General features: G+C 49.8%; 1 protein-coding gene across 11 annotated transcripts in view; it reads right to left on the bottom strand.

Annotated features, from left to right (window-relative positions):
- Positions 1 to 1178: 1178 nt before the first annotated feature.
- The window catches only part of RFFL (ring finger and FYVE like domain containing E3 ubiquitin protein ligase), a 66229-nt gene continuing 39587 nt past the window's right edge, over positions 1179 to 27820 (bottom strand). For 7 of the 11 annotated variants that reach the window (XM_086686642.1, XM_086686638.1, XM_086686640.1 and 4 more), the window contains 6 exons: positions 18994 to 19181; positions 11801 to 12214; positions 8622 to 8705; positions 7448 to 7658; positions 6191 to 6214; positions 1179 to 3732 (listed from right to left, as the gene is read on the bottom strand). In XM_086686642.1, the coding sequence (XP_086542768.1) occupies positions 3551 to 3732; positions 6191 to 6214; positions 7448 to 7658; positions 8622 to 8705; positions 11801 to 12214; positions 18994 to 19173 (1095 nt within the window). In that variant the 5' untranslated portion in view covers positions 19174 to 19181 and the 3' untranslated portion in view covers positions 1179 to 3550. Of the gene's footprint in view, positions 3733 to 6190; positions 6215 to 7447; positions 7659 to 8621; positions 8706 to 11800; positions 12215 to 18993; positions 19182 to 19284; positions 19725 to 27820 lie in introns of those variants that run through there. The other 4 variants (XM_086686632.1, XM_086686633.1, XM_086686634.1 and 1 more) reach the window with 4 other exon arrangements.

Below are 27820 nucleotides of genomic sequence, written 5' to 3' on the forward strand. Positions count from 1 at the left end.
GACACTGTCACTGCCCTTTGGCCCAGCTGACTTAGACCCAACCTACCTGCCCTTACCAGTCACTTAGACTCCAGGTGTGCCCTCATGGCAGAGGGGCCCTGCCAGCCACAGGGGATCATCTTAGTAATGAGCCTGGCCCTTTTTGGCCCTTCCCGGTCTTGCTGGGTGTTCTTTCAGTTCGCTGTTCAAGGTACTATGTCTGTTTCCTTCTAGTCTCTCTCCTGCGTGTTTTTTTTTTCTGCCGCTGAGATTATACTGTCTACACAGCTTCGCATTTCCCAGACCCTGGGCAACATCATCTTACACCTCCCCAGCACAGTGCTGGAGGCCTGCCCTCCTTGGAGACTGTTTACATGCTGCTGGTTGGCAGCGTACAGGAGGTTGTCCTGGGTGCTCAGCAAGCCAGTCCCCCAGAATAAGGAGGACAGCTGCAGCTCAGCCTCCGGCCTTTACATCCGCCAGGCAAGATTGCTTCCTCGAGTCCCAGGGTAGATGTGCACGGAATCTAGCTCTCCCCACACAGGCCTGTGTGCACACAGCCATCTGCCCACGAGGCTCAGTGACCTCTGAGCCTTAACTACTACAGCTGTATCCAAAAACTACCTTCTGTCTCCCAGGGTCACCTGAAGTCTTGACTGGGCACACTGGCTGTCCTCAGATTCCTTTCTGCCCACATCTTCGAGGCCCATCTCTATGAGATCAGTGTCAAGTGTCTGAACTCAGTTGGTGTTTCTTGCTATTTAGTCTTAAGGCTGGTTCTTTTGCTACGCAGCTCCCGTCCTCTCGTAGGCTGTTCCGTGGCTTCTCCCATACTCTAGCTGTGAGACCTTGAACAAGTCAAAACAGCACCAAACTTCAGTTTCCTCATCTGTTGAACAGGAATATCAATAAGGCCACAGTGGCCCAAGCATCTCCACAAATAATGCAGTCTCTCAAGAGCATGCCTGTGTGCACACAGCCTGGGATTAGCCTGTGGTGTATCAACTCTCTTGTCAGTCTTAACTCTCAGACCTCTGGTGTTCTCCCACCAGATGAGACAGGCTTCTATAGTGAATTTTATTACAAAATTATAAAGCAGAGCTCTGTAACAAAAAATACACATTTGGGTTTGCTTTAACACCCAAGTAATTCTGAAGACTCTTAATATAAGCCACTTGAAGTAACACATTCACGTCCCCAAGATTTCAACCAATTTATACAATATATATTGTGCATGAATTCCTGTACAGCTTATTCTTACTAGCTTGGATCCAACTATTCCAATATACTATGAACCAGTCAGCTCTCCTAAGTCTTGAAACAAGTCTCAAATGAAATCTCAGAACAATCACAGCAAAAGCCATGGAATAACTGGAAGAATTAGAGGTTTTCATGATAATTAAGACCCAAGGATCCATGAGGGGTGGGGGCGGGGGCGGGGGGCGGTGGTTACTCAGAAAAATCAGGTTTTCTACCTAGATTAGATAGTAACTGAAATGGGATCTTGAATTCCCAGCCTTTATTTGGTATGATAATGATGGATGACGACAAATCGGGGTGGTTTGACACCATTTTTCCTGAATGAAAACCTTCGTCAAAATAGATCAAAAGACTCCAAGGCAAATTCTTTCTCCAGAATGAAACGATACCAGTTATAATTCTTACTGAGGTTACTAACCTTCAGGATATTATTCGTAACTTCTGTCTAGGAGAGGGACTGTGGGAGGTGGGGAGAGGGAAGGCCTCAGCAGTGAAAGCAAGTTTTAGGGAGAGAGCCAGCATCTGCCCTGAAGTTATTGCTAGATCTTAACTGAGTTGCATAAATATAGACCTGTTTCACAGTGGAATCGAGAAGTGGTGGAATTCTCTGCCAAACTGGTACGCATTGTAAACCATAATATTTACTGTCCAGCAGAAAGGTCAAAGGTCCTCTCACTGACCTCTTGATTCCCCCAATTCCTACAAAGGCTGAGTCCCAGAATCCAGTCATCCAGGGCTTGGTGTAATGTCAAGGTAAGTGGCCCAGTGGTTCAACTGGCAACCACCTTATGCAATCATTTCACTCCTCTCAAGGGGAATAGTGGTTGATGATGGGGGAAAGCCTAAGCACATCTGTACCGATAAACAGGTCCCCTTGGAGTTTCCCACTGTCTTCCAAAGTCATGCTAGGTTCCAGTCTGAGAGAACGTGACTGTTCGGCAGGGGAGTAGGGTGGGGGCGGTGGTCTGCCAAGGCCCTCGGTGTCTAGGGTTTGTGTAGTTCATCCATTGGTGATGGCCGCACACAAGGCTCTTCGATAGCATGTGTGTGGGTTCTTGACTAAGCTGCTCCAGCAAACCTAAGCCCTTTGGCTCTCCCAGTGGTAGAACAACCCTAAAAGGGCTCAAGAATCCTCTAGCTCAATGTATGGTCTTTCTAAAGGACCTTGAGAATGCTTCTTCCTGACCTGCCCTCAAGTCAGTGTTCTGAGAAAGGAAATGGGAGTAGAGAGTCCCCACCAACCTGGGGAATTAAGACTTGCAGCTGTCTGCTCAACAGCTGACTCCAGTCTCATTCGGTACCTTCAGATACCCCTCGGGTGTTGAGGTTTGGTCTCCAGGAACTTCAGGAGAAGTGTGGCTAGAGGAGGGCAAGGCTCTCTGCCTTCAGTGAGACCATGGAAAAGAGTGGGACTTCATTCTCAGAGGAAAGTGGTTTGCTATTCCTGTCTGCTGGAGAAGTCAAAGTTAAGCAGAAAGCCCCTGCCTCCACCCAACACTTTCCCTTCTCTCAAGCTAACAGGGATGGCGTGCGGGCCCTAGAGAAGCAGAGAGGCTGTGCGAGCCGTCTCACGCAAATGGACTCAAACTTCCCAGCAGTTTGGGAGCCGGGGTTGGGGTCAGGAGACTCATCGCTTCCAGTCCCAGCACTTAAGGAAGCAACTCTTCATGACTTTGAAATTTTTCAGTAGCAGTTGAGTTTTGTTTCTCACCAGAGCTAAGTTTACTGGTCCAAATTCAGTCCCAAGGAGGATCACTCTCGGTCTGGTAAGCTAACATCTTTTTGGTCTGAAGAAACAAATGGATTTTAGGCAATGTAGCCAGAGACGTTAGCAAAGGTAGGTTAAAGCACAGAAAGCCAGAGCAGAAATAAATCCAGATGTGCTGGGGAGGAAGAGAACCATTTCTACCAGGACTTCTGACCGGTGAAGGCCAGAGGCAGGGAGCTCAGAAGGACGGGTGGGGTACACAAGGGTGAAACTGTTAGGCTTTCGGAGGAAAGGAGGAAGATGCGGTCCAAGTTCTGGCAAGTCCTCTCTTCATCAGGTGCCATCATTACCCCAAGATCACTGAGATAGGGACTTGCCCGTGCAGTCTGTTCCGGTTTCCACCGGCCTCCGACGCTGCCAGCCAAGAGGTGCGCCTCCGCGGCAGGACAGGCATGCCCAGAGGTGACAGCATCCTTGCTTGCCCCGGTCTTACGAGCACTGCAGATTTTCTTGTTAGCCTGCCCCTCCGCGAGCTGCCCAGTCTGGAGCCCAGACACCTCAAGCTACGTCCCCATAAGGCACTGAAGAAGCCGGTGCAAGCCCTCACGATCGGAAGACGTGCACGGCTCGGATCACGTACTGCCGGCAGATGGGACACTCGTTCATGCGCTTGCCGCACTTGGTGCAGGTCACCATGTGGCCGCACTCCAGCAGGACACAGTCGATGGGCGAGTCCATGCAGATCCTACACAGGTTCTCCTCCACGCTGGACGGTGCCGCTCCCCCTGTACAAACACCGGGCAGGAAGCGGGCGGAGGGGAGGGGAGGCTGTGAGTGTGGAAGAGAACAAACGCCCCAGTCCACACACTTCCCTCAACTGGAGCTCCAGGCAGACATCTCCCCCCCCCCCCCACCCCCGCCCCCAGTCCTCAATCCCAGCTGCGTGCTTAATCTGCGCCTCTGTGGGGCAGGCTACGGATCTGAAGAATAAAGTACTTGGAGATCAAACACAAGCCAGCACAGGAGAACTAAATAAGGCCAAGTCCTCAAAGCTTAAAAGAATTTTCAGACAGTTGAGGATGTAATATGGTGAGAAAGTGGCACTTGGGGACTCATTATCCCCTGAGGCAGAACATGCTGAAAAGATAAAGAACTGGTTCCAAAAAGTTTAGATCTAAATGGTACTGTAGTGAACGGCTTGTTAACGATGGCAGGGCTTATCGGCAAACATATCCCCAATTTCATATAGCCAAGGATCAGGGGGGCCCCCTGTGCTACCCCACAGACCTCCCCAGGGCCTCCTCCTCGGAAGGGACTTCGGGGCAGAAGAGCCCAGCAGAGATCATAGCTCCCTCTTCTGTGCCCACCCCCCGACGCCTGCTCCTCGCATTGGATCACAGTGTTTATCTCCCCCACCACACCAGGAGCTCCTTAATTCAACAAATTCCATCAATTTCTGCAGTTCTACACTTAGCATTTGTTGTCTGCTCTGAGGTCGGGTATTTCTCTTTGAATCCCTAACATGCCAGTCATGTGGTAGGTGTTCTCTAAGTGTCTCATAAATGAACATCTCCCAAAGGAGTGCTAGCAGCTCATGTTTGCGGAATGCTGTGCCAGGCAGGGTCCTAAAAGCTTTGAGTATTTTCACTCTCTGATTCCTCATTAGAAACTAGGAAGTAGGTACTCTTGGCACCTGGGGCCAAGGAGTTAAGTGGCTTGCCCAAGGACACACAACTGCTAAGTAGAGGAGCCAGGATTCGAATCCCAGCAGGCAGGCCTTCCGGGCAAGTGGCCCGAGGACAGGGACTATGGAATTAGTATCAGCTGCTCCGTGCACAGGGCTAGTAGCAGCTGGCTGGCTTGGGCCAGTGATGAGGTGCAGTGGGCATGGCCAGGATCCTAGTTTAGTGCAAACAGAAAATCCACGTCCAAAATCCCAGCCATCCCCAGCATGTTTTAAATAGTAGCCCAAACCAGGTAGCCATAAGCAGGGAGCTGGCCGCGTGCCAGTCACCTGTCCCATGCCACTGCTGCTCTGCACTTTCTTCTGTTTCCTGGACTATTCAAAAAGTCAGGCAACATTTGAGGTGGGCTAGCTGTGAAAGGCAGTGAAACCTACTGGCCCCTTCGAGCAGTTGTTGGCCCCAACAGGGGTTTGGAAAGGACTGAACTATATACATAAAATGATCTAGAGCGTACTACAGAATATCATACTGATTGCTGTTCTTAGGAACAACGATAAACCCATCTACTCAGTTGCCAGTATTCTCCCAGAGAAACAAACAAACAAAAAAGACAGCATGTGGATTAGCCTGATCTTGGCACCAGGAGAGGGGGTGAGTCTAGAACCCCCAAGGGTTTGTGGGGGTCGAGAACTCAACGTTTGAGTATTTATCTGAGCAAAAGGCCATTTTACTAAAGAACAAGTTTGGGAGAGTCTTCTGAAAGTTTTAAAATGGTTTGCAGGCCCCAACACTACTCTGAGAACATTCTCTCTTGGGGGCAGAGCTCAATCGCACAGCCTGGAGGCTTTCAAAAGGCAGAACGAAGGTATTTTTAGAATGAAGCCCAGGCCCCGCCAGATTTCTGTAGTGCTTTCTGGGGTACCTGCAGGCCCAGTGGCTGTCTTTAACACCCAGGTGGGGGTGTGGCAGCAGGGTGGTATAGGAGTCTTGTGGTCAGAGAGCACCACATGTGACACCTTTCCTGCTCCATCCTGAGAGCAGCTCCAGCCACTGCCCAGCCCTGTATGAACAAGGCTCAGGTCACCTCCCTCTCTTTTTGGTTGGTACCAGGAGCTGTGAAACATGTCAGGCGATTTCTCTGCAGGTACACGCAGAGACCCTCCCCACTCAGACCAGAACAGAGTGAAAACTGCAGGGGAAGGAGCGCCTTAGCAGTAGGAGTATGAAAAATGAAGCGAATGCGACACGCGCCGCCGCTCGCTTTGGTAAATATTTTACAGATGCTGGCTCCCAAGCTCTGGCAACCCCGAGACATGCACATCAGTCTGCCCGTGGGTAGGCTGCCACTCTTCACCTTCCCCAGCTTTCCCAGGGAGGCGAGAAGGACAGTTTTTAAAGATGCTGAGAAGCCCTGGTTCTCCGTGAAATTTTCCCTACGCTGTCTAGATGCCAATACGCTCACAATTCTTAGCCTGCTAAGAGGAAGCAGGGTTAGCAGAGGGGAAAAACAGAAGAGCTCAGAGTCCAAACACGGTCCCAAATAGAAGCAACTACGTACCGTTCTGGTCTTCAGCACCACACACTGCAAAGGAAAGAAAAAGAAGATGTCTGAATGTGTGATGGCGTGAGGAACGTCTCCAACCAGCCTGTCCTCACTTTGTGCTCGGACCACTTCCCTGCTTGGGAGCCAGGCTGGCCAAGAGCCCAGCCAGACGCCCGCCCTCCTCGCTCACACGCTCAGAGCTCACACACAGCTCCCGCTGGCGTGTCCGGTCCAGTCTTGGTAAAAGGGATTCCACTGGTTTGGATGAACAACACTGCCAAGTAGGCAGGACCCTGCAGAGGCACAGTATCCTTTTCTATCACTTTCGAAGCAGCATTAACATCAAGAAGGAAGGAACAGTCAGCCAAGGAGTCTGGATGAGGTACTCCCATGGGGCCATGTCCTATTCCCCAGGACATCACAACTCTACAGGGATTTTGGGGACAATCCCAGAGAGGAAAGTGAGTCTGTGAGCAGGCGACTAGTCAGACATCCTCAACTCTGATAAACTAGTGGGACAGGAGAGCCTGAAATCGGATCTCGACCACCAACAGCATGCACGGAATCAAAATGCTGATTGTAGAAGCTAAATCAGGTGGGGAGGAGAGGGCTCTGGGTGAAATTTTAGGAAAAGAGGAGTTTAAAAACAGCTGAATACACACTCCTCTTCCGCAGGACTTCTCTGCCTTTCCTATGGCGTCCCTCATGAATCGGTAATAGGGAGACGAAGTTCTTTCCCCAAATTCATTCAACCACAGGCCTAGATATTTTACTGGGCACTGCCTAAAACTGATGCCGTGTAGAATGCTTTGGGAAATGACTGCAGGGAAAGCCCACGATCAGGCAGAATAGATCTATTCCCCTGTACCACGTGTGCAGACGCACCTCCTCATCTCCCAACTGCTCAGGAGGGTATTGCTGGGCGGGGTATGGCGGGGTGGGAGGGGGGGAGGGGGACACGTGGTGGGAAAGGCTATGGACTCCGTCCAGGATGCCTTCAGTTCAAATACAGGCTCTATAATAAAAGGGTAATGCCAATCATGCCTATTTCGCAGGCAGCTCTGAGGATTAAATGAATGTACACGGTGCCTAACCCGGTCCTGGCACTCAACTTCAAATGGCAGCTATTACTGGCCGGTGCAGATGCGTAAGGTGACTCCTTCCTTGGCTAAAAGCATGGAAATCTAGTCAGGTCGGTGCCGTCAGGCTTTAGAGTGAGAGCAAGCAAGCGGTCCGGGTCCGTGTGCAGCTGCCGCGCAGCCGGCCCCTCACCCAGGTGCTGGAGGCCCTTCTGGTCCTTGTACAGCCGCGTCACCCTCTCCATCAGCTCCCACTTCTCACAGCAGCCCTTGTAGTTGACGAAGTTGCGCGCCAGGATCTCCTTCAGCTGCCGCACGGTCAGACCTTCAATGTCCTCCAGGTCGGTCAGGTCAGACAGAGAGGCCCTCCGGCCTGGGACGAAGCCGTCCTCTGAGTCGACAGACTGCAATGGCAACGGTGAGATCGGTGGGCTCAGCTCTTACCTCCCAAGCTCTCGCCAAGAGACCGTACTTCTGGGCCCGACCTCAAGAAGTAAGTAGGAACAGAGGCAGGAAGAGGACCTGGCCTGGTGCTTTGCTTTGCAAAAGAGCCCCCAGTCTCTTCCTGACCCACGGTCCTGGGCTCAGGCACAGCCAGCCCCAAACCCACCAACCGGTGTCATACAGGAGAAGGCGCACCGGTTTGAGTCACGCGGCCCGAATTTTGACTCCTCCACCGACTGATGCTAAACACCATCGAGCAAGTTGCTCGCCTCTCTAAGCCCGTCTTCCCCTCTGTAAAGGAGAAATTGCCGTCCTGCCGCACAGGGTTCCTGTGAAGATTAAAGGTAGCAACACAAGAAACCACCAAGCATGGCGCTGGCCTTTCCCCTCTCCCCTGGAGTGAGTTCTGCTTCCCTCTGGAAGAGGCAGACTTCCCTGGCCAGCACTCCTCTGTACGCGACCTCGACCACAGCTTCGTGGCCCTGCTGGCTGTGTCCTCTGGACTGGCCCCGCCGTGGCTGAAGCCTGAACTCCGTCTCATCTTTCCTCCTGATTTTCTGACCTCCTTCTCCTGACAATAGCTACTGTGTGCTAGAAGCAGAAGAAAAGAACGACAAGATTTGCGTGGCAGCACCAGGAGCCTGCCCTCTGGCGACTTACAGAAAGGCAAGAGACTAGAAACAAAGGGGCCGCGAGGCTCCCTGGTCTCCACTGTGACCTCACAACTCCTCACTTAACAACTGACGGCTTCCAAGGTTTATCTGGAACACTAACACTAAGCTCCACCCCTGAAAACAGAATTGTAAGACTATCATCACAGGCTGATTCTTCACTTTTGAGTCTGCTGAGAGGGTCCCAATCACAGCCTGGCAACACCAGTGAAAGAACAAAGGCAAAGGCACAGACCCGAGCAGAGGCCCCACCTGGGTCTCATCCTCAGCAGGTGCTCTGGCTGTGCTCTCCGGGTAGACGGGTTCCTCTTGGTCCTGAGACACATGGCCATTGGCCTGTGGGAAGAGAAAGGTGCCATCACATCCACAGAGACGACCCAGGGATTTGCACAGCATGGGCCTCTTCCCAGCTCATACCATATCCAAACGTATTCCCATCTCCCCCGGAAATCTGGTGTCTCGAACCACAGCATTACAAAAGACTGCTCTTTAATACTAACTCTGTCGGGGGGAGAAACAATACAAACAGATTTCAACTCTAAAAAACAAGCAATACATTACTTCTGCTCACCACCAGGGTGGCATTAGTGGCCACTCACCATCAATGTGATCTCAGCTTGAACAGTCCAAGTGAGGGGAGGACCACAGGTCCACTGCACTGCAGGCTGCTCTCTAACTGCCATCCAGGTTCTCCTTGATGCTGATCCCAAACTGCCCTTCCTGTAACTTCTACCCACCATCCTTGGTTCTACCCCTGGAACCAATGTCCACGATCTTCTCACAAATTGTTCACGTCATGTCTTCTCGCCTCCACACCATATCTCCCTGGCTTCCTCATTTGACCCAGATGAGACTTTTTAGACCCTTATCACTCTGTTCCCTCTCTTCCATCCAGTCACTGCTCTTACATTCTGGAAATGTGCTCCGACCAGCAGTGCACACTATTACTAAGAGCTATCTTGATACCTGGTCAAAAATTACCTTAATGCACCAGAGAATCTATTAGCCTAAAACTATAAAGACAGATGTCTATGCTTAAGGAGTTTAGAATTCTAACTTCTCAAAAGGCTTTGTCAAAGAGTAGTTAAAACTGTGAGCCTCCTAGTTCCATCACCATTTTTTTTAATGTATATTTTGAGAGACAAAGAGAGAGAATAAGTGGGGAAGGGGCAGAGAGAGAGGAAGAGAGAATCCCAAGCAGGCCTGCACTGTCAGTAAGCAGAGCCTGACACGGGGCTCAATCTCACCACCTGATCATGACCTGAGCCAAAATCAAGAGTCAGATGCTTAACCAACTAAACCACCCAGGCACCCCACCCCACCCCCGCATCACCATTTAAGCCACAACCCCCTTAACTAGAGCCTCTTCACCCACTGCTCCCTCCAAGCAAAGGCCCTGGTGTGAGCCAGGAGCAAACAGGTGTCTGAGCTCACAGGCCTTTCCTCCAGACTCTCAGAACAATAAAGGGACAGCCCAGGAAACCAGTCCCCCATGGCCCCAACCACTCATCCCAGATTACGATGCATGACATAGAGCTAATTAAGAAGAGGCCAATAACTACAATGGAAATGAAAAGTAAAAATCACCACCACCACCAAAAATGCCAGGTGGTGGTGAGATCACACATGTAGCATACATGTACGGGGATGCACCCAAAACAGTATCTGGTTCTCCCTTAGCTTTACGTGGATGTGGTACCCACCAGTCTCCTGGAGTTACAAAGCCTTTCCGAGCCTAACCTCCTAAGTAGACAGCTTCTGTATGTCCTTTTTTCCTGGAAAGAGAAACTGGAATCCACACTGCAAAGCATGCTCTTGTCTTTTCAGTTTGCCCACTGGCTAAATCAAAATCTGTAACTAGTGTCCACCCACTATTTTGCTTATTCCACCCACTTCTATCCCTAGTAGTGATGGCCAGGGTGCTAAGGGGAAGGGAAAGAAGCCTGGAGCGGACGCCATGGCAGATTTGCATCCTAGGTGCAGGTAGTCGGCACGAGTTACTTGACTTCCCATGTCTCTTCTCCTGGCTTGAAAACTGCAGATGTCACCAGAACAGGGGATGTGAGCTGTGACCTGCGGGTGCAGCCTGGAACTTCTGCTTAAGGGCAGGAAGTTAAGAACCTACTCCTTTCATGGAAAAACCCACCTGAAAGTTCTTTAGGGAACAGCAATTTCCTCAAGTTACTTTCCGGGCTCCCCATATACAGGAGAACTCAACCCAGCCAAGGGAGGAAGTCACACTAGGGGGTAAAACCTGCCAGGAGACAGAGCCCCAGTGTAGGGAAGAGTTAAACTCCAGCTGGGGAGAGGGCACACCACAGCCCCCAAGAGAGCTACGTGAGTTTACTGCAGGTGAAGTAAGCCAGCACCCTGGCCTTTATGCCTCAGTGCCTGCCAGAGCTGAATCGGGGGCCCAGTCCCGGCGAAGGAGGGGGTCACAAGCAAGAGGCAGTGGCCAGCCACGGCCTGCACAGGACCTAACACTAGTGCTAAGCCAGCTGTAAGAGGCTCCCAGCTCTTCAGACCCACTGTCACGCCAGCCAGTCCTCCCAACATCCTGGTGAGAGCAAAAGTGGTCTGGGATCGCTAACCCCATTTCATGGATGAAGGCTCAAAGCTTGCCCAAGGTGACCAAAGAGTCAGTGACAGATTGGATATGGAAACCAGATCTTCTAGGTCCTAAAGCAGAAAAATAAAAGGGTCACCGAGGCACTTCAGTCTATCTCTGGGGCGCCACCACTCCTGACACGCTGGGTAAGTGTACTGGCCTCGCTCTAACCCAGTAGCTGGTTTGCACATCTACCTTCCCTCTCACAGGGGCTTCCTGAAGGCACAGGCAGCTCTGTACTCCCCAGGCCTGGTTCACAGCTCCGCCAGTGTGCTGCTCTTTGCCTGCTGTTTCGAAGCCCCCTGGGAGGATGCCAAGGCCACTTCCCATTCCATAGTATACCAACCACAACCTGACCGAAACGGTGACTGGCGAGAGAAGCAGCGACCGTGTTTTGGTCGCAGTGTTCCTCCGTTCTCCCTTCCCTCTCCATGTGCCTTTTCCTACGTGCCTTGTGATGGTTACTAAGGCACCGAGCTCCCCACCCGGCTAAGGAAGACTGATAACAAAGATAAGCAGGAGGGCAGTCTGCACAGAACTAAATTTGGAATTAACAGCTTTCTCACAATATTTCTGGAACAATGAGTTTTTAAAAACTAACAGGGATATATGTCTGTATTGAGAAGATACAAAAACCACAAAAATACCTGATGCTGTGCATTATAGTCTCTGAAAAAAACAAAACCGGGGTCTGATGTCCAGAAAACATGCCTGCATCAGTAGGCAGAAGGGACACTTAGCCTCACGCCCACTCGCACACAGCGAGCAGGAGAGCGCATTGAGCCCCCTGACCGGCCGGGGGCGGCCGTGACCCGGTGCATACCTGCTGGGTTTCCTGAGCCTGGGCTGGGGGAACAGAGGTGGCCTGTGCGGACGAAGAGGCGAGGTGAGGCGAGGTAGGAGGTACCGTGCTGGCGCGAGGCTGGGTCAGGAAGGCCTGCTGCTCGGGGACATCCGCGGACGAGGTGGGCGCGCGAGTCCTGCCCTCCTGGGAGATTACGGGCTGCTGGCCAAGCACCAAGAACACCAGCTCCTCTTTCTCCCGGCACGTTTCGGTGGAGGTGTCATGGAGGCTGAGATAGTCCCTGAGGTCCTTCACCTTCATCTTCATGAGCTCCTCCCGCCGAAAGGCTGTGGCTCGGAACCGCTGGCACAGAAGGCAGAGGCGGGGCCCGTTTCCCACCTGGCTCGAACAGCTCAGGCAGAAATTCTTCTTGCAGTCCAGGCAGGTCTGCTGCTTAGAGCAAGAGGCGGCGGAAACCATGTCAGACGGAGGACAAGAGGGGTGCGATGGGGGCCTACGGCTGCATGCCTAGCAAGGCCTCCCCCAATCACTCCTACTTGTACTAAGCTACCTATTTTTTAGGCTATTTTAAAGTAGGCCCCGCAGCCCGACATGGGGCTTGAACATGTCCCCGAGATCAAGAGTCGGGCGCTCTATCGACTGAGCCAGCCAGGCGCCCCAGGATGCGGGTGCCAGCTCCCTTTTTCAGGTTAAACACCACCCCCAGATGGCAGACCTCCCCCCGCCCCGTATGCATCTGTGTATCCATGTACAGGACGCTACGTTTATTATTCCAGTTGAGGCTTACTTTTTCATTGTACAGATAGAAAAACAGAGGTTACTAAGAATACCAACTTTAGGGTCGGAAAAAAAAACCAACATTTTTATTTAGTCTCCCCCCTCCACTGTTTTCAAAAGTTTATTTATTTATTTTTTGAGAGACAGCACAAGCAGGGGAGGGGCACAGAGAGACAGAGGATCGTAAGCATGCTCTGCACCATCAGCACAGAGCCCAACTCGGGACTCAATCTCACAAAGCTGTGAGATCATGACTTGAGTGGATATCAAGAGTTGGACGCTTAACTGACTGAACCACCCAGGTGCCCCTCTCCCCCATTTTTTATGGTGTCACCTTGGGTGTGTAACTTAGCCTCTCTAGCCCTCAGTTTCCTCATCTGTAAAATGGGGGCAATAATAGTATCTACTTCATATGACCGTTGTATAGTTAAGAGAGAATGCATTTAGCATATCTGACACATGATTCTTCAATAAGTGTTAACTCTTTTAATTATTTCTAGGAAATGGGAGATAATTTTGAGAGCCAGGATTCAAACTCTGAACTACGATTCTTTCTACTTTACTGCTGAGAAAAGAAAGCAAATGCATATGTATGATGGTGGTTACTACTATTATTAATTAAATTTACTGAGAGGCCACGATGTGCTAGGGCCTGTCATTTAATTCTCAAAGCAACCCCGCAAAGCACTACTGTATCACTGTATTATGTATTAATGTACATAATCATTAATCAATCATTATTAACAGGCCTCCCTGTTTCACCAAGCAGTCGAGGCCCAGAGAAATTAAGCACCGTACTCGAGGGTGGGACTCACACTGCAGAGCTGGGACTCACACTGCAGGCCTGTCCATGTGGAATGTCCGCAGCCACGCCCGTTGCACCAGGCCATGCTGCCTAACTCAGTCCCGGTCAAGCCTACAGCAGGACCTAGTCCAGGGCCTGGCTCTCCATCTCCAAACCCCCCCCCCCCAGGAAGGCCCAGAGTGCTGGCAATCCAGAGACGCACGGCAGCATACCCAAGGCAAATACTCAGACAGCTACAGGGGCCCCCAGACGCGATTAAGGAGCTCTCATCTGCGCAAGTGCAGAGTGTCCCAGCCGCACGACGAGAGCACCTAGCAGGTAGGAGGTACTGCATGACAGCAGCCTCTCCCATAACGGCAGACCACACAGCACACAAGGGCTTGCTCAACTCACAGGAAGCAAATCCTCAGCCTCTAGCCCTACAGGCTGAGCCAGCACAGCGACATCTGACTGAGCTCTGTCCCAGCCAAGAGCAGGCCACACTCCCACGGCAGAGGTAATCCGTGGGCATGCTGGCATGGCCCTGGAAGCACACACTAGTCCTCTAAAGAAATTAAAAACTTTTCATCCTCTGGTGACTTGAGCATTAACTAAATATTTCTGTTCCCTCTCTTCTAAATATAGAAAGCTGAATTCAAACTCGCAAGAATGCCCGAGAGACTTAGGTTCTCCTAGGCGAGATCAGATACCCCTGTGCAGGCTGAAGAAGGCTCCAAGTGGCATTTGTGTCATAAAGGGAAACGGGCATGTCTACCAACCAGTTTTGACCACTCATACTTAGAAGGCATTTTTTTTTTTTAATTTTTTTTTTTCAACGTTTATTTATTTTTGGGACAGAGAGAGACAGAGCATGAACGGGGGAGGGGCAGAGAGAGAGGGAGACACAGAATCGGAAACAGGCTCCAGGCTCTGAGCCATCAGCCCAGAGCCTGACGCGGGGCTCGAACTCACGGACCGCGAGATCGTGACCTGGGTGAAGTCGGACGCTTAACCAACTGCGCTACCCAGGCACCCCTAGAAGGCGTTTTGAAAGGACACATATCCAGCTCCCTCACTCTCTACAGTCATAACCAGACAATAAAATGGTCAGAGCCCAAGTTAAAAGGACACATGGCTGCATGAGCATCATAACAGTCCTGAAACCTGTAGCCACTCAGGTGGAAAATAGATGTTTTGGGGTCCTGGGGGGTTCATTTAGATCTAAAGCTTTTCTATTGGGAAATGAAATACGTTTAGGATGACTGATCATGAAATGACGAGGCTTTGGTGTCATAAAGCTGCAGGTCCTGACGTGGAACATTACTTAAGTCAATGCAGTTTGACAAGACCTAGCCTGACGCAATTAAAAAGCCCTGAGTTGCTCAATCAGCCAGATCTAAACAACTCTCTATTCTTTCTTCAAATGTGCCCAGCTTATTGGATTATTGGATGCAAGATCAGAATGCAAAGGCAGCCACCCAGCTTCTCCATATCCCCTTGCTCGCAGGGGACTCTCAAGTCAGCCAGCATCTGAAACACCCCCTCAAGGAGTGAGACAGCCTCCAGGCTAGCATACCAGCCTGCAGAGCCAGGACAGAACAAAGGGAAAGGAGAAAACGGCTGTCAACAAACGTGGGCAGAATGAGCAAAGGCAACACGTGTGTATAAATTCTAGCAACCCCTGCAAACTAACTGAGTAACAAGGAAGCATGAAAGATGAGTTAGCGGAGCCAACATCCCTGCAAAATTGCCAAGAGTACAGCACCTCCAGGCAGGCACCGCCCTTCAAGGGATGCCCGGCGTGGGGGGCGGGGGAGGGCACGTCACTCTCCTTGGCTAATCTGCCCTTCTGTTATTCCTCCCCACTCCCCGTGCACACTCCCTGGCACAGGTGGGACAGCCCCTCCTCCGCACCAGCCTTCCTATGGGCATTTCTCCCTGCAGCCCACTGGGGGGGGAAGAGGACAGCCTGAGGAGTGACACAGTTAGGATTCGTTCCTGGCAGGTCCCTTCCTCGCTAAGGGAACTTGTACAAAACAAGTAAGTTCCCAGGGCATCAGATTCCTCACCTGTAACATCAGAAGGTCAACCCACCTCTAAGGGTTACTGAAAGCATTACATGAGGTCATGCATAGGAAACCTTAGCATAAGGTGGGCACTCACAAAAAAAGGTAACACAGTCACCTTTTATTCCCTTCCCCCTTTGCCTTATCTCTGAGCTTCTGCCAGTACTCTGAGATCCCAAGATCTCTTCCAGTTTCTAAGTACGACCTCCTCCTCCTCCGCAGCCTCCCCCAACTGGTCCAACTAAAGAGGCTGAGCACCAGCCCCCCCCCCCCCCACTTTCCAAAATGGTCGGGGCCCCTGCCAAACTACACATGGGTATTGCAAATACAGAGGAGGTTTTTGGCTTGGGGCAAAACCTTTGGCTTGTCATCCCTCTCTAGGACTAAAAACTCTAAGGCAGGGGGTACAAGCTATGTTCTCTCCAGATAGTCCCGAATGTTATCTGTGCATTGTACTGGATGAGTATTCAGAAGATACTGACCACAATGAAGAAAAGAAAAACAGCAGGATCCTCGTAATCATTTCCTTTCAACCAACTTCTAGAAAACACGTTTTAAAAGCCTGTGGTTGTTATTTGCCAAGCCCTAAAGATATGAATGCTGATCCACTTACGAAGGAAGTTACAAATGAAAAATTCTCTTAGGAGAAAACATCCTTAATATTCACAAAATCCATTGTGAATTACACAAAATTAATTCTTATTTTTGTGGCAAGACAACATCGTACCAATAGCCATCTTTTTCCGTTCAAACTGGAACTTTTCTTCCTCTCATACCCCCCTAAAGCTCTTTTTGCTACAGAAGCTTTCTCCTTATCTCCTTGATCTCTTTCGTTCCTCTGTTCAAAATCTTTCTTGTGCTTCCTTGCTATCTGGTGACAAGCTCCTTCCAGCGGAAGTCATGGCCTTTCACCATCTGATCCCAGCGTGGTCCACCCTAACTCCTCGAGCATCCTGCACTCTGGCCAAACAGGCCACTCACAGTTCCCAAACACACCTGGCACTTGCCCCACCTCTGGTGTCTTTACTTCAGCCGCTGCTTTGCAGATCAATAAACTTTCTTTCATCCAGCTAGAATTATCTGGTGTCTCAATTTACCAGCAATGCCTGATTCCCTAGTACACAACTTGCACAGTTGCTATGAGGGCCTCCTTAGCCAGCCAGGGAGCTCCCCGAGGGAAAGGCCGACTCAGCTCCGTCTCCACAAACCTGTAACCTCTAGCTGTCAGCACACTGCTGCAGCAGCAGAGTTGGGCCCTCAATGAAAATCTTCAGCATGGAATTATCAACCACGAAGTAATGAAAACAGAAACTCTCCGGCCTACTTCCTCCTTTACAAACTGTTGGCAACTCAACTGCCTAGTCATTGATTCATTTATAAAATCATATTGCCTACGACTGCATGTCAGTCACTGTTCTACTAGCACTGGGGACAGAGTTGCAAACAAAATCCACAGAATCCCCGTCCTGTGCTCCACCTCTGAAGATGGGCCATGGGCAAACATTTACGTCAGGTGGAAACAGGCACCATACACAAAAACGAAGCCTCCTCCCACGTTCACCTACCAGCCATTCTCTCTTCTCTGGGGGCAGTTTCCTTGCTCACTCATTCTCTTTTCTGGCTCAGAAATGTCAGGAACTCTCCAGATCCCTTGGTTCTCTCAACATGCTTTTCAACATGCTTAGTGTGCTGGTGCCCGAGCTGATCACCATCACTGTGCTCGCTCTCTGCTCCCCTCCACTCGCCTTCCACAGGGTATAACTGATGTTTTCAAGAAAAGGTCACACAAACCTAGAGCAAATTCACGCAGCCTCACTGAAACAAATGTCTTTCCTGTTCCAAAGGAACAGGAAGTTACTTTGCCACTTCTTCCCACGGTTGTTCCCAGCATTTCTCATTGAAAACAGCAAGGTCTTGGACTATCCAACAGACTCTAGTTGCACATGAGGAGTCCTGGAAACTACTGACTACCTTAAACAGAGAGAGCAATTTCTTCATCTCTAAAATGGGAACAAACAATAGCACACGTTTCATAGGCTGTGTTAAGGGCTCAAAGAGGGAACGCATTTGAAACACCAAGCTCAGTGCCCGGCAGGTGACAAGCAGCCCATGGGCCTCCTGCCCATCTCACTTCGGCTCCCGAACCCACCCCACCGTCTCCATCACTAAGAGGACTCCCAGCTCCTTGTAGTCTCCGCATCGGCCTCCGTCCAAGGACTCGACCTTCCAGTCTAAGTGTAAGGGGAACAGCGTCACAGCCACTAAACCACAGCTCCCTGGCCACCTGCAGTGGCCTCTCTGGTGGCATTCTAGCAGTGACCAGGGCAGCCAAGCAAATCGCGGCAAAGCTCTGCTGAGGGCCCACCTTCGCTGCAGTGGAGCGTAGGCAAAACACAACCTACGAGGCAAAATGCCAGTCCTCCTCCACCTTATGGGGACAAAAGGGTGGTCAGAGCTACAGAAATTCTCTGACGTGCTGAATGTCTTCTGGGAGGCAGCTTGGGAATTCAAAGAGCTGGGTGTGAATCCTGGCTCTGCCCTCTACTAACCACATGATCTTGGAGGCACTACCTAAGTGGAGGGAAAAGACGGAGTCGTTCAATCCCTCTTACGCCATCTGCCAGGAACTTGACAAACAGTCTCCTTCTTAACGGTTAAACTCTAAAGCCTCAGTTTCTCATTTGTAAAATGGGAGTTTCGGGACCCTGAAACCTCTATCACAGAGACACTGCGAGGATGAAATGAAACCAAAACATCCACACAGCTCACAGCAGACCCTGGCATACAGCACGTGGCTTAAAAAGTAGCTCTTCCTCTCAAAGTCCCCGTCAGCGCCATTCTAACATCACATCCAGGGCGGCAAACTGCCTGCTCTGCAGAAGAATGCAGGAATTCCCAGGTCAGGGTTCACCTTCAGCCCCGGCCGTGCTTGACCGAGGAGAATATGCCGCCTCTGAGCCCTAACCAGGGACGCCCGCACCCAGGCACAACTCCCCAGCCACTGGTCTCCCCTGCTGCTTGCTAATCTGGAAAACATGATGACTACTGCACACGGCCAGTGAAGTCGCTACAGTAAAGGAGCCCCGGTCTTTGTCCTGTCAGGGTCTTGATGTACCTGAGATGTCCTCGGCACTGCGAGTGATAAAAAGAACAAGTTAATCTGCGGCCGGGCTTTTTATGACGACAGCGAATGAAGGGAGTAACACTGAGTGCCTGCTCCGTTCCAAGCATCATGCTGGACGCCCCTGGTGGCCTAACCATTTTATTCTCACGACACTGTCCGATGCGTATGACTATTACACCCCCATTTTAGAGACGGGGGTGGGGAAAGAATCTCCAGAAAAGTTAGGTCATATGGCTTGTAAGCAGCAAAGCTGACATCTGAATTCAGGCCTGTCTGGCTCCAAATCTACGCTGAGATGCTCTGCTTTGGGCTAGTTTTTCTTTAACAATCTTGTGAAGGGATCAGGTGTGGGTTATGGGATCAGGCAACGGCAAGGCGACAGGCATTACGGAGGGGTCGGCAGGCTTGCCCGAGGACCTGAGGCTGTAGCGGCCCAGCAGGCCGTGAAGTCAACACTCACCTTCCTGGCCATGTTCGCGAAGTGGGCCCCGCAAGCCTTGCAGCTTGGTTCCGAGCCTGTGGGGGAGGGGAAGGAGCTGTACCCAGGGTTGGAATAGGCCTGCGTCCTGGCTCCCTGGGGCGGGGGGACCTCCTCAGGCTGTCCATCCAGGCAGAACCAGTTGCAGCAGGTTGCCCACATGATAAAATCTGGTGCGAGGGAGGAAGGGGAAAAGGGTCAGAGTTAAGACAAACCTCTACTGCATTCCCCCATTCCCGAGGGCACAAGTGAGCCGGGATACTCAATCCACACCTGCTGCCAGAGTCGAGCGTCGAGGTGAAGACATGTTTTCAGGGGCCGTAGGTTTCTCGCCACCTCCTGCTTTACCAGTGGCCATTGCACACAAGACAGACGCCTGATCTACCAGGACGACACGGACAGCCGAGATGGCACCCTACCTTTGAAAGGTTGCTGAGCTATGTTTTGGTTTAATCTGAGACCTGACTTCAAGTAAAGAACTGCCTTAGCAATCGTAAGTGACCTAATACCCACTTTATTCAGGAAGATGAATTTGCTCCTAGAACTCAGATAGATAGAACTTTATCAGGGGCGCCAGTGTGGCTCAGTGAGTTAAGCGTCTGACTCGGATTCAGCTCAGGTCATGATCCCATAGTTTGTGAGTTCAAGCCCCACATCAGGCTCTGCGCGGACAGCTCAGAGCCTGCTTAGGATTCCCTCTCTCCCTCTGCTCCTCCCCCGCTTGCGTTCTCTCTCTCTCTCTCTCTCAAAATAAACAAAAGGTTTTTTTTTAACTTAAAAAAAGAAAGGACTTTATCATACATGCACATACACACACACAAGTATAATCCCATATTCACAATGACCATGGAGAGGAACTATTACTATTTCCTTTAGAGATGAGGCAACCCAGGCTCAAAGAAGTCAAGGTCACCCAGCTAATATACAGAGAACTGAGATTCTGAAAACCCAGGTCTTCTGACTCTAAACCTAACGTTCTTTTCCTGTACCATGCCACCCACCTTGATTTCCCCTCTGCCGGCCAGCAGAGCAAACTGCTCTGACGTTTGTTCTTCCAGTCCTTCCTAAACCTCTCTCCCAGCAGCTTAAACAGTTTGTTGCACAGACATTCTTACCCTCTATTTTCTGCCACTAAAGCATAAATTCCTTGAGGGCAGGGATGACTTCTTAGCCACGTGTGTACTGCATCCTAGCAGTGTCCTGCACACAGAAGACGCTCAACCAATGTTTGTAACCTTGCTGAAGAGGTGCCTCTATGGGTTTATTAAGAAATTCTGGAATATTATTCCCATTTAACATATCAAATAGGGGTGCTCCTTTGTCCAAAGGAGTAGATTTTTTTTAAGTTTATTTATTTTTGAGAGAAAGAAAGTGTAAGTGGGGAAGGGGCAGAGAGAGAGAGAGAGACACAGGGAGACAGAGAAAGAGAGAGAATCCCAAGCAGTCTCCACACCACCAGTGCAGAGCCCAATAAGGGGCTCGAACTCACAAATGGCTGGATCACGACTTGAGCCAAAGTCGGATGGATACTTAACTGATTGAGCCACCCAGGCACCCCTGGTTTTCTTTTTTAATTTTAGAGAGAAAGAGTGAGAGGGAAAGAGAGAGAATCCTAAGTAGGCTCCATGCTCAGCATGATGCAGGGCTCAATCCTACGACCGTGGGATCATGACCTGAACTGAAATCAAGAGTCGGACGCTCAGCCGACTGAGGCACCCAGGCACCCCAAATGCTTTAAGTAGGCTCCACACCCAGCATGGAACCCAGTGTGGGGCTTGAACTCACAACTGAGATCAAGACCTGAGCTGAGATCAAGTTGCTTAAGCGACTGAGCCACCCAGATGCTTAAGATCACAGAACAAAGAAGATCCAACCCCTCAAATGTCAGAATAACCTAAAGTTGCAAAAGGGTCCCCTGAAATGCCAAGCATTGCCGTGATGAAGTAAGAGCGTGCTTTTCTTAGTACACCATGGCAGTCAATATGGACATTTTGAGCCTGAACTCTCTGCCTACAGAAATAATAAATGAAACATTTAGTGTTACTACTCAATAATCAGGTCACACAGAAGAATGGTACCTTCTGCTCTGCCTCCTGACTCATGCAAAGTGCCTTTGTAAATCATAGTTCAAACATGTGCTAAGCTGGGAAGTACTAACAGTAAGAAGCCGACTGGTTCAAGCTTGGTCATCTCACAGAGGAAAAGACAGAGGCCAGCAGGAGGATTCACTTCCTGGTTCACACAGCTATAACCTTAGGTCTCCTGACTACTCTAGGGCCTTCTTAGCTTCTAGCATTTCCCAATACTCCTGATGGAGAATTCATTCCCTTTTGCAGGCATGTCTGATTCACATCCGCCTCCTCCCACCCCCCACCCCCCTCCCTCCCCTGAGAACAGGGACCATGACAGTCAGCCAGTGCCCAGCAGATAGATAGCTCAACAAAGACTACAGGATGAATCACACACGGTATTTAAACTTTAATCGCATTCACTCCATTTCCTACACATCAAACACCTTGGTCTCGGCCTAGTACTTGTCCAAGGCCTCTCAGCTCCTAGAAGACAGTCTTAACTGCAATGAATAGTTCACATGGAAAAACAAAGTGAGAAACAGTTAAATAAATGAGTTCTGTGTTGGCAAGATAATGGCGCTAACAGCAGAGTGGCCCCTCTGAAAGAGGGGTTGTACGATTCTCTCAATCACCTGGACAAGAGCATCTGGGACCATGTGTTGTAATGCAAGGAATGCAGGATCTGGAACCAAAAGACCTGGGCCCAAGCCTTGCTTTACTACACCTGCCTCTAGTAAGTCCTACCTTTCTGTTCTTCCTTTTTCTCACCTGGACATTCTCTGGGCTGAGAGCCACTAAACAAATCAGTCGTTGCTACGAGCATCATAACAATAGCTCAGCCACGATTTCTCTGGCAAGGTTCAGATTAAAAAGTAAACCTAGAGATTTCCCCCACAATTACCATTGGCTTTCTGGGCTATCCTAAAAAGGGATATGGACATCTGTGACAAAATTAGCAGAAGGGGTCAAGTAACTGAAGGGGGTGGGGGCAAGGCGAGGATCAGCGCAGCCCGGCTGTGGGTGGTCTGCAACTTTGGTCAGAATCTCCACTCCCCCACACACGCAACCTTTATGGAAGCCAGTGCCTTGCTGTTTCCAGTGCTAGGCAGGTAAAGGGAGAAATCTGACCCTCGAGGGGTTCACAGTCTGGCAGGGGAACAAGAAATGTAAAAGCAGGGGCGCCTGGCTGGATCAGTCAGTAGAGCACATGTCTCTTGATCTCTGGGTGGTGAATCCGAGCTCCATGTTGGGTGTAGAGATTACTTAAAATCTTTTAAAAAGACAGAAAGAAATGTAAAGCCAAAGCTAGAAATTTCAGGGTGCTCAGTGCTTTAACAGAGGTTCCTACAGCATATGGGAGGCTACAAAGATACAATCAACTCCCCAGGGGTGGAGGGATGACCAGAGAAGACTTCTCCAGTGAGATGCCACACATATCCTGCTGTTAGAGTAACTGGCCCAGAGTAAAATGAATTTGCAAGAAAGAGCAAACTGCATGCAACATGGCATTAAAGAAACCACAAAATGGGGGTGCCTGGGTGGCTCAGTCTGTTAAGCATCCGACTTCAGCTCAGGTCGTGATCTCATAATTTGTAAGTTCAAGCCCCGCTTGAAATGGGCACGCTGTGCTGACAGCTCAGAGACTGGAACCTGCTTCAGATTCTGTATCTCCCTCTCTCTCTTTGCCCCTTCCCCGTTCGTGCTGTCTCTCTCTCTGTCTCTCAAAAATAAACAAACATTAAACATTTTTTTTTAATTAAAAAAATGCAAAAAGAAACTACAAAATGTTCAGTAGGGTCAAGAGTAAGGGTGGGGTGTGCAGCAGGCAAACGAGCAGCCACTAAAGACCACGATAAGGAATCTGGACTTTATCCTGCAAGTAATGGAACACGGTGAGGGGTTCAGGCAAGCAGGTTTTCTGATCTTATTTACATTTTAAAGTGGGCACTCTGCCGGTAAGCAGCCTAGGGAACAAGCCTGCAAGGGGAAGGCCAGGAGCAGGAAGCTGCTATAGTACAGTCAAGACACGAGGGCACGGGCGTAAGAGAAAGGCACAGACAGATCTCTGACGAACTCGTGGGATGTGTCAGTGAACTGAAGCAGTGGGAGAATGGGGAGAGAAAGCAGTCTTGGACGAATCCTGGGGGTCTCTGAAAAAAACAACAGGACACGGTAGAAAACTGTAACGAGGGACAAGGCCCTCAGGAGGAGGCATGTGTCTGTGTGAAGGCAGCGAGCAGTTAAGACGACAAGTGGGGTTTTGTACCCAGGGGACTTGCTGATGGACACAGCACACAGGAGCATAGTCCTGGTTGAGGACAAAGGTCTGGGAATCCTCAGCCTGCTGGAAGCATGACAAGCCAGAACAGGGCAGAAGACTGAATTAGACAGTGGGGGGTCAGAGAGGGTGGCCAGGGAGTGCCCCGGGGAAGACCCGACCTAAAGGGCTAGTGGAGGAAAACCATCACAACAGTGGAAGGAAGAATGCTCAAAGGTGGGCGATCTGGGGGCACCTGGATGGCTCAGTCGGTTAAATGGCTGACTTTAGCTCAGGTCATGATCTCATGGTTCACGAGTTAGAGCCCCGCGTTGGGCTCTGTGCTGACAGCTCAGAGCCTGGAGCCTGCTTCGGATTCTGTGTTTCTGTCTCTCCCTGACCATCCCCTGCTCACGCTCTGTCTCTCTCTGTCTCTCTCTCTCTCTCAAAAATAAATTTAAAAAAACAAACAAAAAACCAAAACTAAACAAAACAAACAAATAAAAACAAAGGGGGGGGCACCTGGAAGAGGGTTGTGTTTCAGGAAGAAATGATCAATGCTGTCAAATGACCCGGAGAGTAGAACGCATGGAATACAAAATGTCCAATGGACCCAGGCCCCAGTTTCAAGAAAACGTGAATATGTTCTTCAACCGAGCAGTTAAGGAAGAGAGAACCTGATGGCTAACCACAGGTCAGATGTGAGGATGAGCCAGGCCCTAAGGATTAACTGTTCTCTGAAGAAACTTCTGGCCATGAAGGGAAGAGAGAAGGCCAGAGCTAAAGAGGATGCAGGTTACTAACACAAGACAGAGAAATGCAGAAACTGCAGGAGACCCCCAAAGAGGAAGAGGTTACAGGGGAAGGGAAGCTGGCAACACAAGGTGGGAGTCAGGGCCAGGAGGAGAAAGAAAGACTGGGGGTGGGCAGGGAGGAGAAAGGTCACCTCTTTCACCAGAGACTGGAAGCAAGGGGAGACAGATGTCACCAAAGATAAGCTGCCAGCAGACAAAGGTGAACGGATGAAGTAAAAAGACAAGGGGGGGGGATGTTAACCACAAGAAGAAAACAAACTTTTCCTTCGCACAAGGAATCTGCACGTTGCAATTTTTTCTGAGAGCCAAGGACTTTGCCACACGATGGGTAGGCCCGCAGAGCAAGGCGTGATCAACAGGAAAACAGCCAGAAGGCCAGCCAGCTGTACAGTGTTTAAATTCCTGTGCTTTCCCAAGCACTTAGGGAGCACCAGCGCCGTGCTGGGCACTGGGAATACCAAAAGTGAGGTCGACTAGGTCCTTGCCCCCAGGGGACTCTGGGCCCAATGTGGCACAACTATACAGCTCAACTCAGCCATCCTGACAGAAGAGCTAAGAAAGGTCTTCCTCAGTCGAGAACCAAGACAATCTATCTTCCACGGCGGTATTTTCATTCTCTCAACTTTGGTTCTAATCTTAACTGCCTCCTCTGAAGAGCTGTGAAAGAAAAGCCATCAGCCTATCCAAGTATGTGGCCTGGCTCAGGAGGTCTTGGCTCTGGGAGAAGACTTGAAGATTGCCTCTGGGTTCTTCCCCCGGCCCCATGTGCAGGTGGAGAACGGAGTCTTATCCCGGGCATATGAGTATGTGGGGACGGACTATTACAGAAAGGGCTGGGGCAGGGGGAGGTCTCCAGTGCTGAAGTAGCTAACTTCAGTTAACTGGTGACCCTGTCACCAATGTCAGGAGACCAGGCTTTTACTCTTTTTGACATATAATTAAAATACCATTTCCTAATGTGGCCAGTTAAAAGTACTCTCTTGCCAAGCCAGAAAATACGAAGCCTAAATTACAACTGTATTCAGGATTACCTCAGGGAGTGAAAGGAAAGCGTTTGTAATTTTAACATTGCCATATAAACCAAACGCTTTTCTCTTGGCAATATTTTTTCATCCCTCAGCCCTAAACAGACACACACACTTGGCATCTGATCGTGTTACCAAAGGGCTGGAAGTGGAACCAACCGTGGGTGTATAACGAATTTTGCCCATGGCGCCATCATGAGAAAGTTCCCTTTCTGATCTGCAAATCTCCTGATCTTGAAAGAAAATGATCAAATCTTCTTTGAGGGTTTGAAAATTCCTTCCCCGATTCCCCTCACCCTCTTCGGAACAGACGGACTTGGCGATTTAATCCCCAAATACAGTCTCTGACCGCGGTCCCAGGGAGCTTGTTTGAAGCCTGCGAGGCTCTCCTCTCCCGCTCTGCAGGACCGGGAGGAAGACGGGAGGTGTAAGGCCAAGATGAGCAAGAAAACTTGCTCCTCCCTGTGGAGGAACCCTGCGGTCTGGGGCCGAGAAGGCTAGTCAGCATGTGGGAGTGTGTCAGCTTGACAAGTATGCTGGCATTTCTTGAGAGACTAAGCTCTGCTGAACAGGAAAATTACAGTTTTAATAACAGGGTTAAGATAAATGATCTATCCCAGGTAGGCTGAGTACAGTCGTAGTTAGAGGCAAGAAGGGAGATAATGTGATTTCTCCCCATTAAGTCCTAGAATCCTAAGTAATTTTAAAACAGTCACTTCTGCACTCGTTCACCTGCCCAAGGCAAATAATTTTAAGCAGATCAGTGGTTGTCATGGGCTTTACCGAGGAGGAGGGAAGGGTCAGAATGGACCCATGGAGTAGAAGGGTCAGAATGTCAGTGCCCTAGTAAAATAAGTGCTAGTTTGCAATGTGACTCCAAACTACCTTGCTAACCTCCAAAATCTAAGGCAGTAAAGTCAAGTCCCCAAGGTTCTCATCCAATCTGTTCTGATTTTAATTAACTGCTCTGTGTGCCAAGGTACTTCTGCAACAACGGGCTTTACATAGATGCAACATCCTGGAATTAACATACTTATGGTGAACCACTGTGTAAGATTTCACAAAAATCCTTTTTAGAAAACCTAATTACAATGCCCACAATCCTCAAAGAAGTACCTTTCTGACAGGGCAAATCAGAAAGTGGCTACGAAGCAAGCCTTCAAGAATGTCTGCAGTTCCGTGAGGGAGGTTTGCCTATTGTCACTACCATATTCCTGGAATTGTTAAAAGCAGCTAGGCTGTAAGTGCATTACGAAAAGTATCCCACGTTATGGATCATTAATACAGAATAGGTTTTGCTTCATCTTGTATATTATCCTTAAAAAGCAATTAAAGTACAATTGCAATGACTTTGAAAGGAAATGCTATGAAAGCCTATCAATATGGCTTAGCTATGCCTCTTTGAAATAACTGATAAGTAATTACATGTTTTCAGAAGTAGAGAAGAAAGTAGTCATTCTCCACTTGAAGAATACTTCTGATGTCAGGCACTGAGCTAGGGACTACCTAGTGCTTTATCATGTGATCCTCACAATTCTGGCAAGGCAAATTAGATTAGTGCATCCCATTTACAGGTGAGAAAACCAAGGTTCAGAGAACTTAACTTGCTAAAGGTCATAGCTAGAGGGTAGTAAAGCCAAGATGTGAAACTAAATCGCTTATACCATGAAGCCCGTGCTCTGCAGGCTGCAAGAAGTACTCCTGATTCCACAGTCCATCAATCAGTCAAATAATAATAAAATCAGCCTAGGGCGCCTGGGTTGCACAGTTAAGCATCTGATTCTTGACCTCGGCTCAGGGCAGGATCTCATAGTTCATGAGTTCGAGCCCACACAGGGCTCTGTGCCGACGATGCAGCCTGCTTGGGATTCTCTCTCCCTCTCTCTCTGCCCCTCCCTTGCTCGATTGCTCTCAAAAATAAATAAATAAACCTTAAAAAAAAAAATTCTCCCAATACTCAACTCACTTCATCAACTTCACTCTTTAAACCCTCCAGTCTCGCTTGAACCACTCCACCTAATCTCTTCTTCTCAAGGTCACCAAGGAATCCCAAGTGGCCAGATCCAAGTGACACTTCTCTGTCTTCCTCTTAACCTCCTGGCAGAGCCAGACACAAGTGACCCTTGCCTCCTCCTTGAAACACTCTCCACAACTCCGTGCCCTTGGTTTGCCTCCCAGCTCAAAGCCTATTTGCTGCTCTCTCCCCTCCCTCTGCTCTTCAATGTTGGGAGCCCCTAGGCTGTCTTTGGCACCCTCTCCATCCATAGTCTCCCGAGAGGAGCCCTGTCAGGTGACTTTGGGTACTGTTTTTAAGCTGAAGATTCATAAATTCCTATCTCCATCTCCCCTGTCACCACCCCCATTCCCCCCTCCCCCCCCCCAATACGGCAGAGATCTCAACCACCATCTCTGATCTATTATGCACACGGCACACTTCCCTCCTTAGACGTTGAATCTGCTGTTTGCTTCTGGAAGAGTCCTGCCTGGACTCTTCTCCCCAGGATATCACATACCTGGCTCCCTCCTGCCATTCACTCTTCAGTTTCAATGTCATTTTCTAGTCTCATGCCTAACAGCATGAACTGGTATTACTGGCTTACTTGTTAACTGCTTTTCTAACTAGAATTTAAAAAATACACA

The sequence above is a fragment of the Puma concolor genome, chromosome E1 (genome assembly GCF_028749965.1).
Source record: "Puma concolor isolate L17-30 chromosome E1, mPumCon1.1.hap2, whole genome shotgun sequence".
Taxonomy (NCBI): domain Eukaryota; kingdom Metazoa; phylum Chordata; class Mammalia; order Carnivora; family Felidae; genus Puma; species Puma concolor.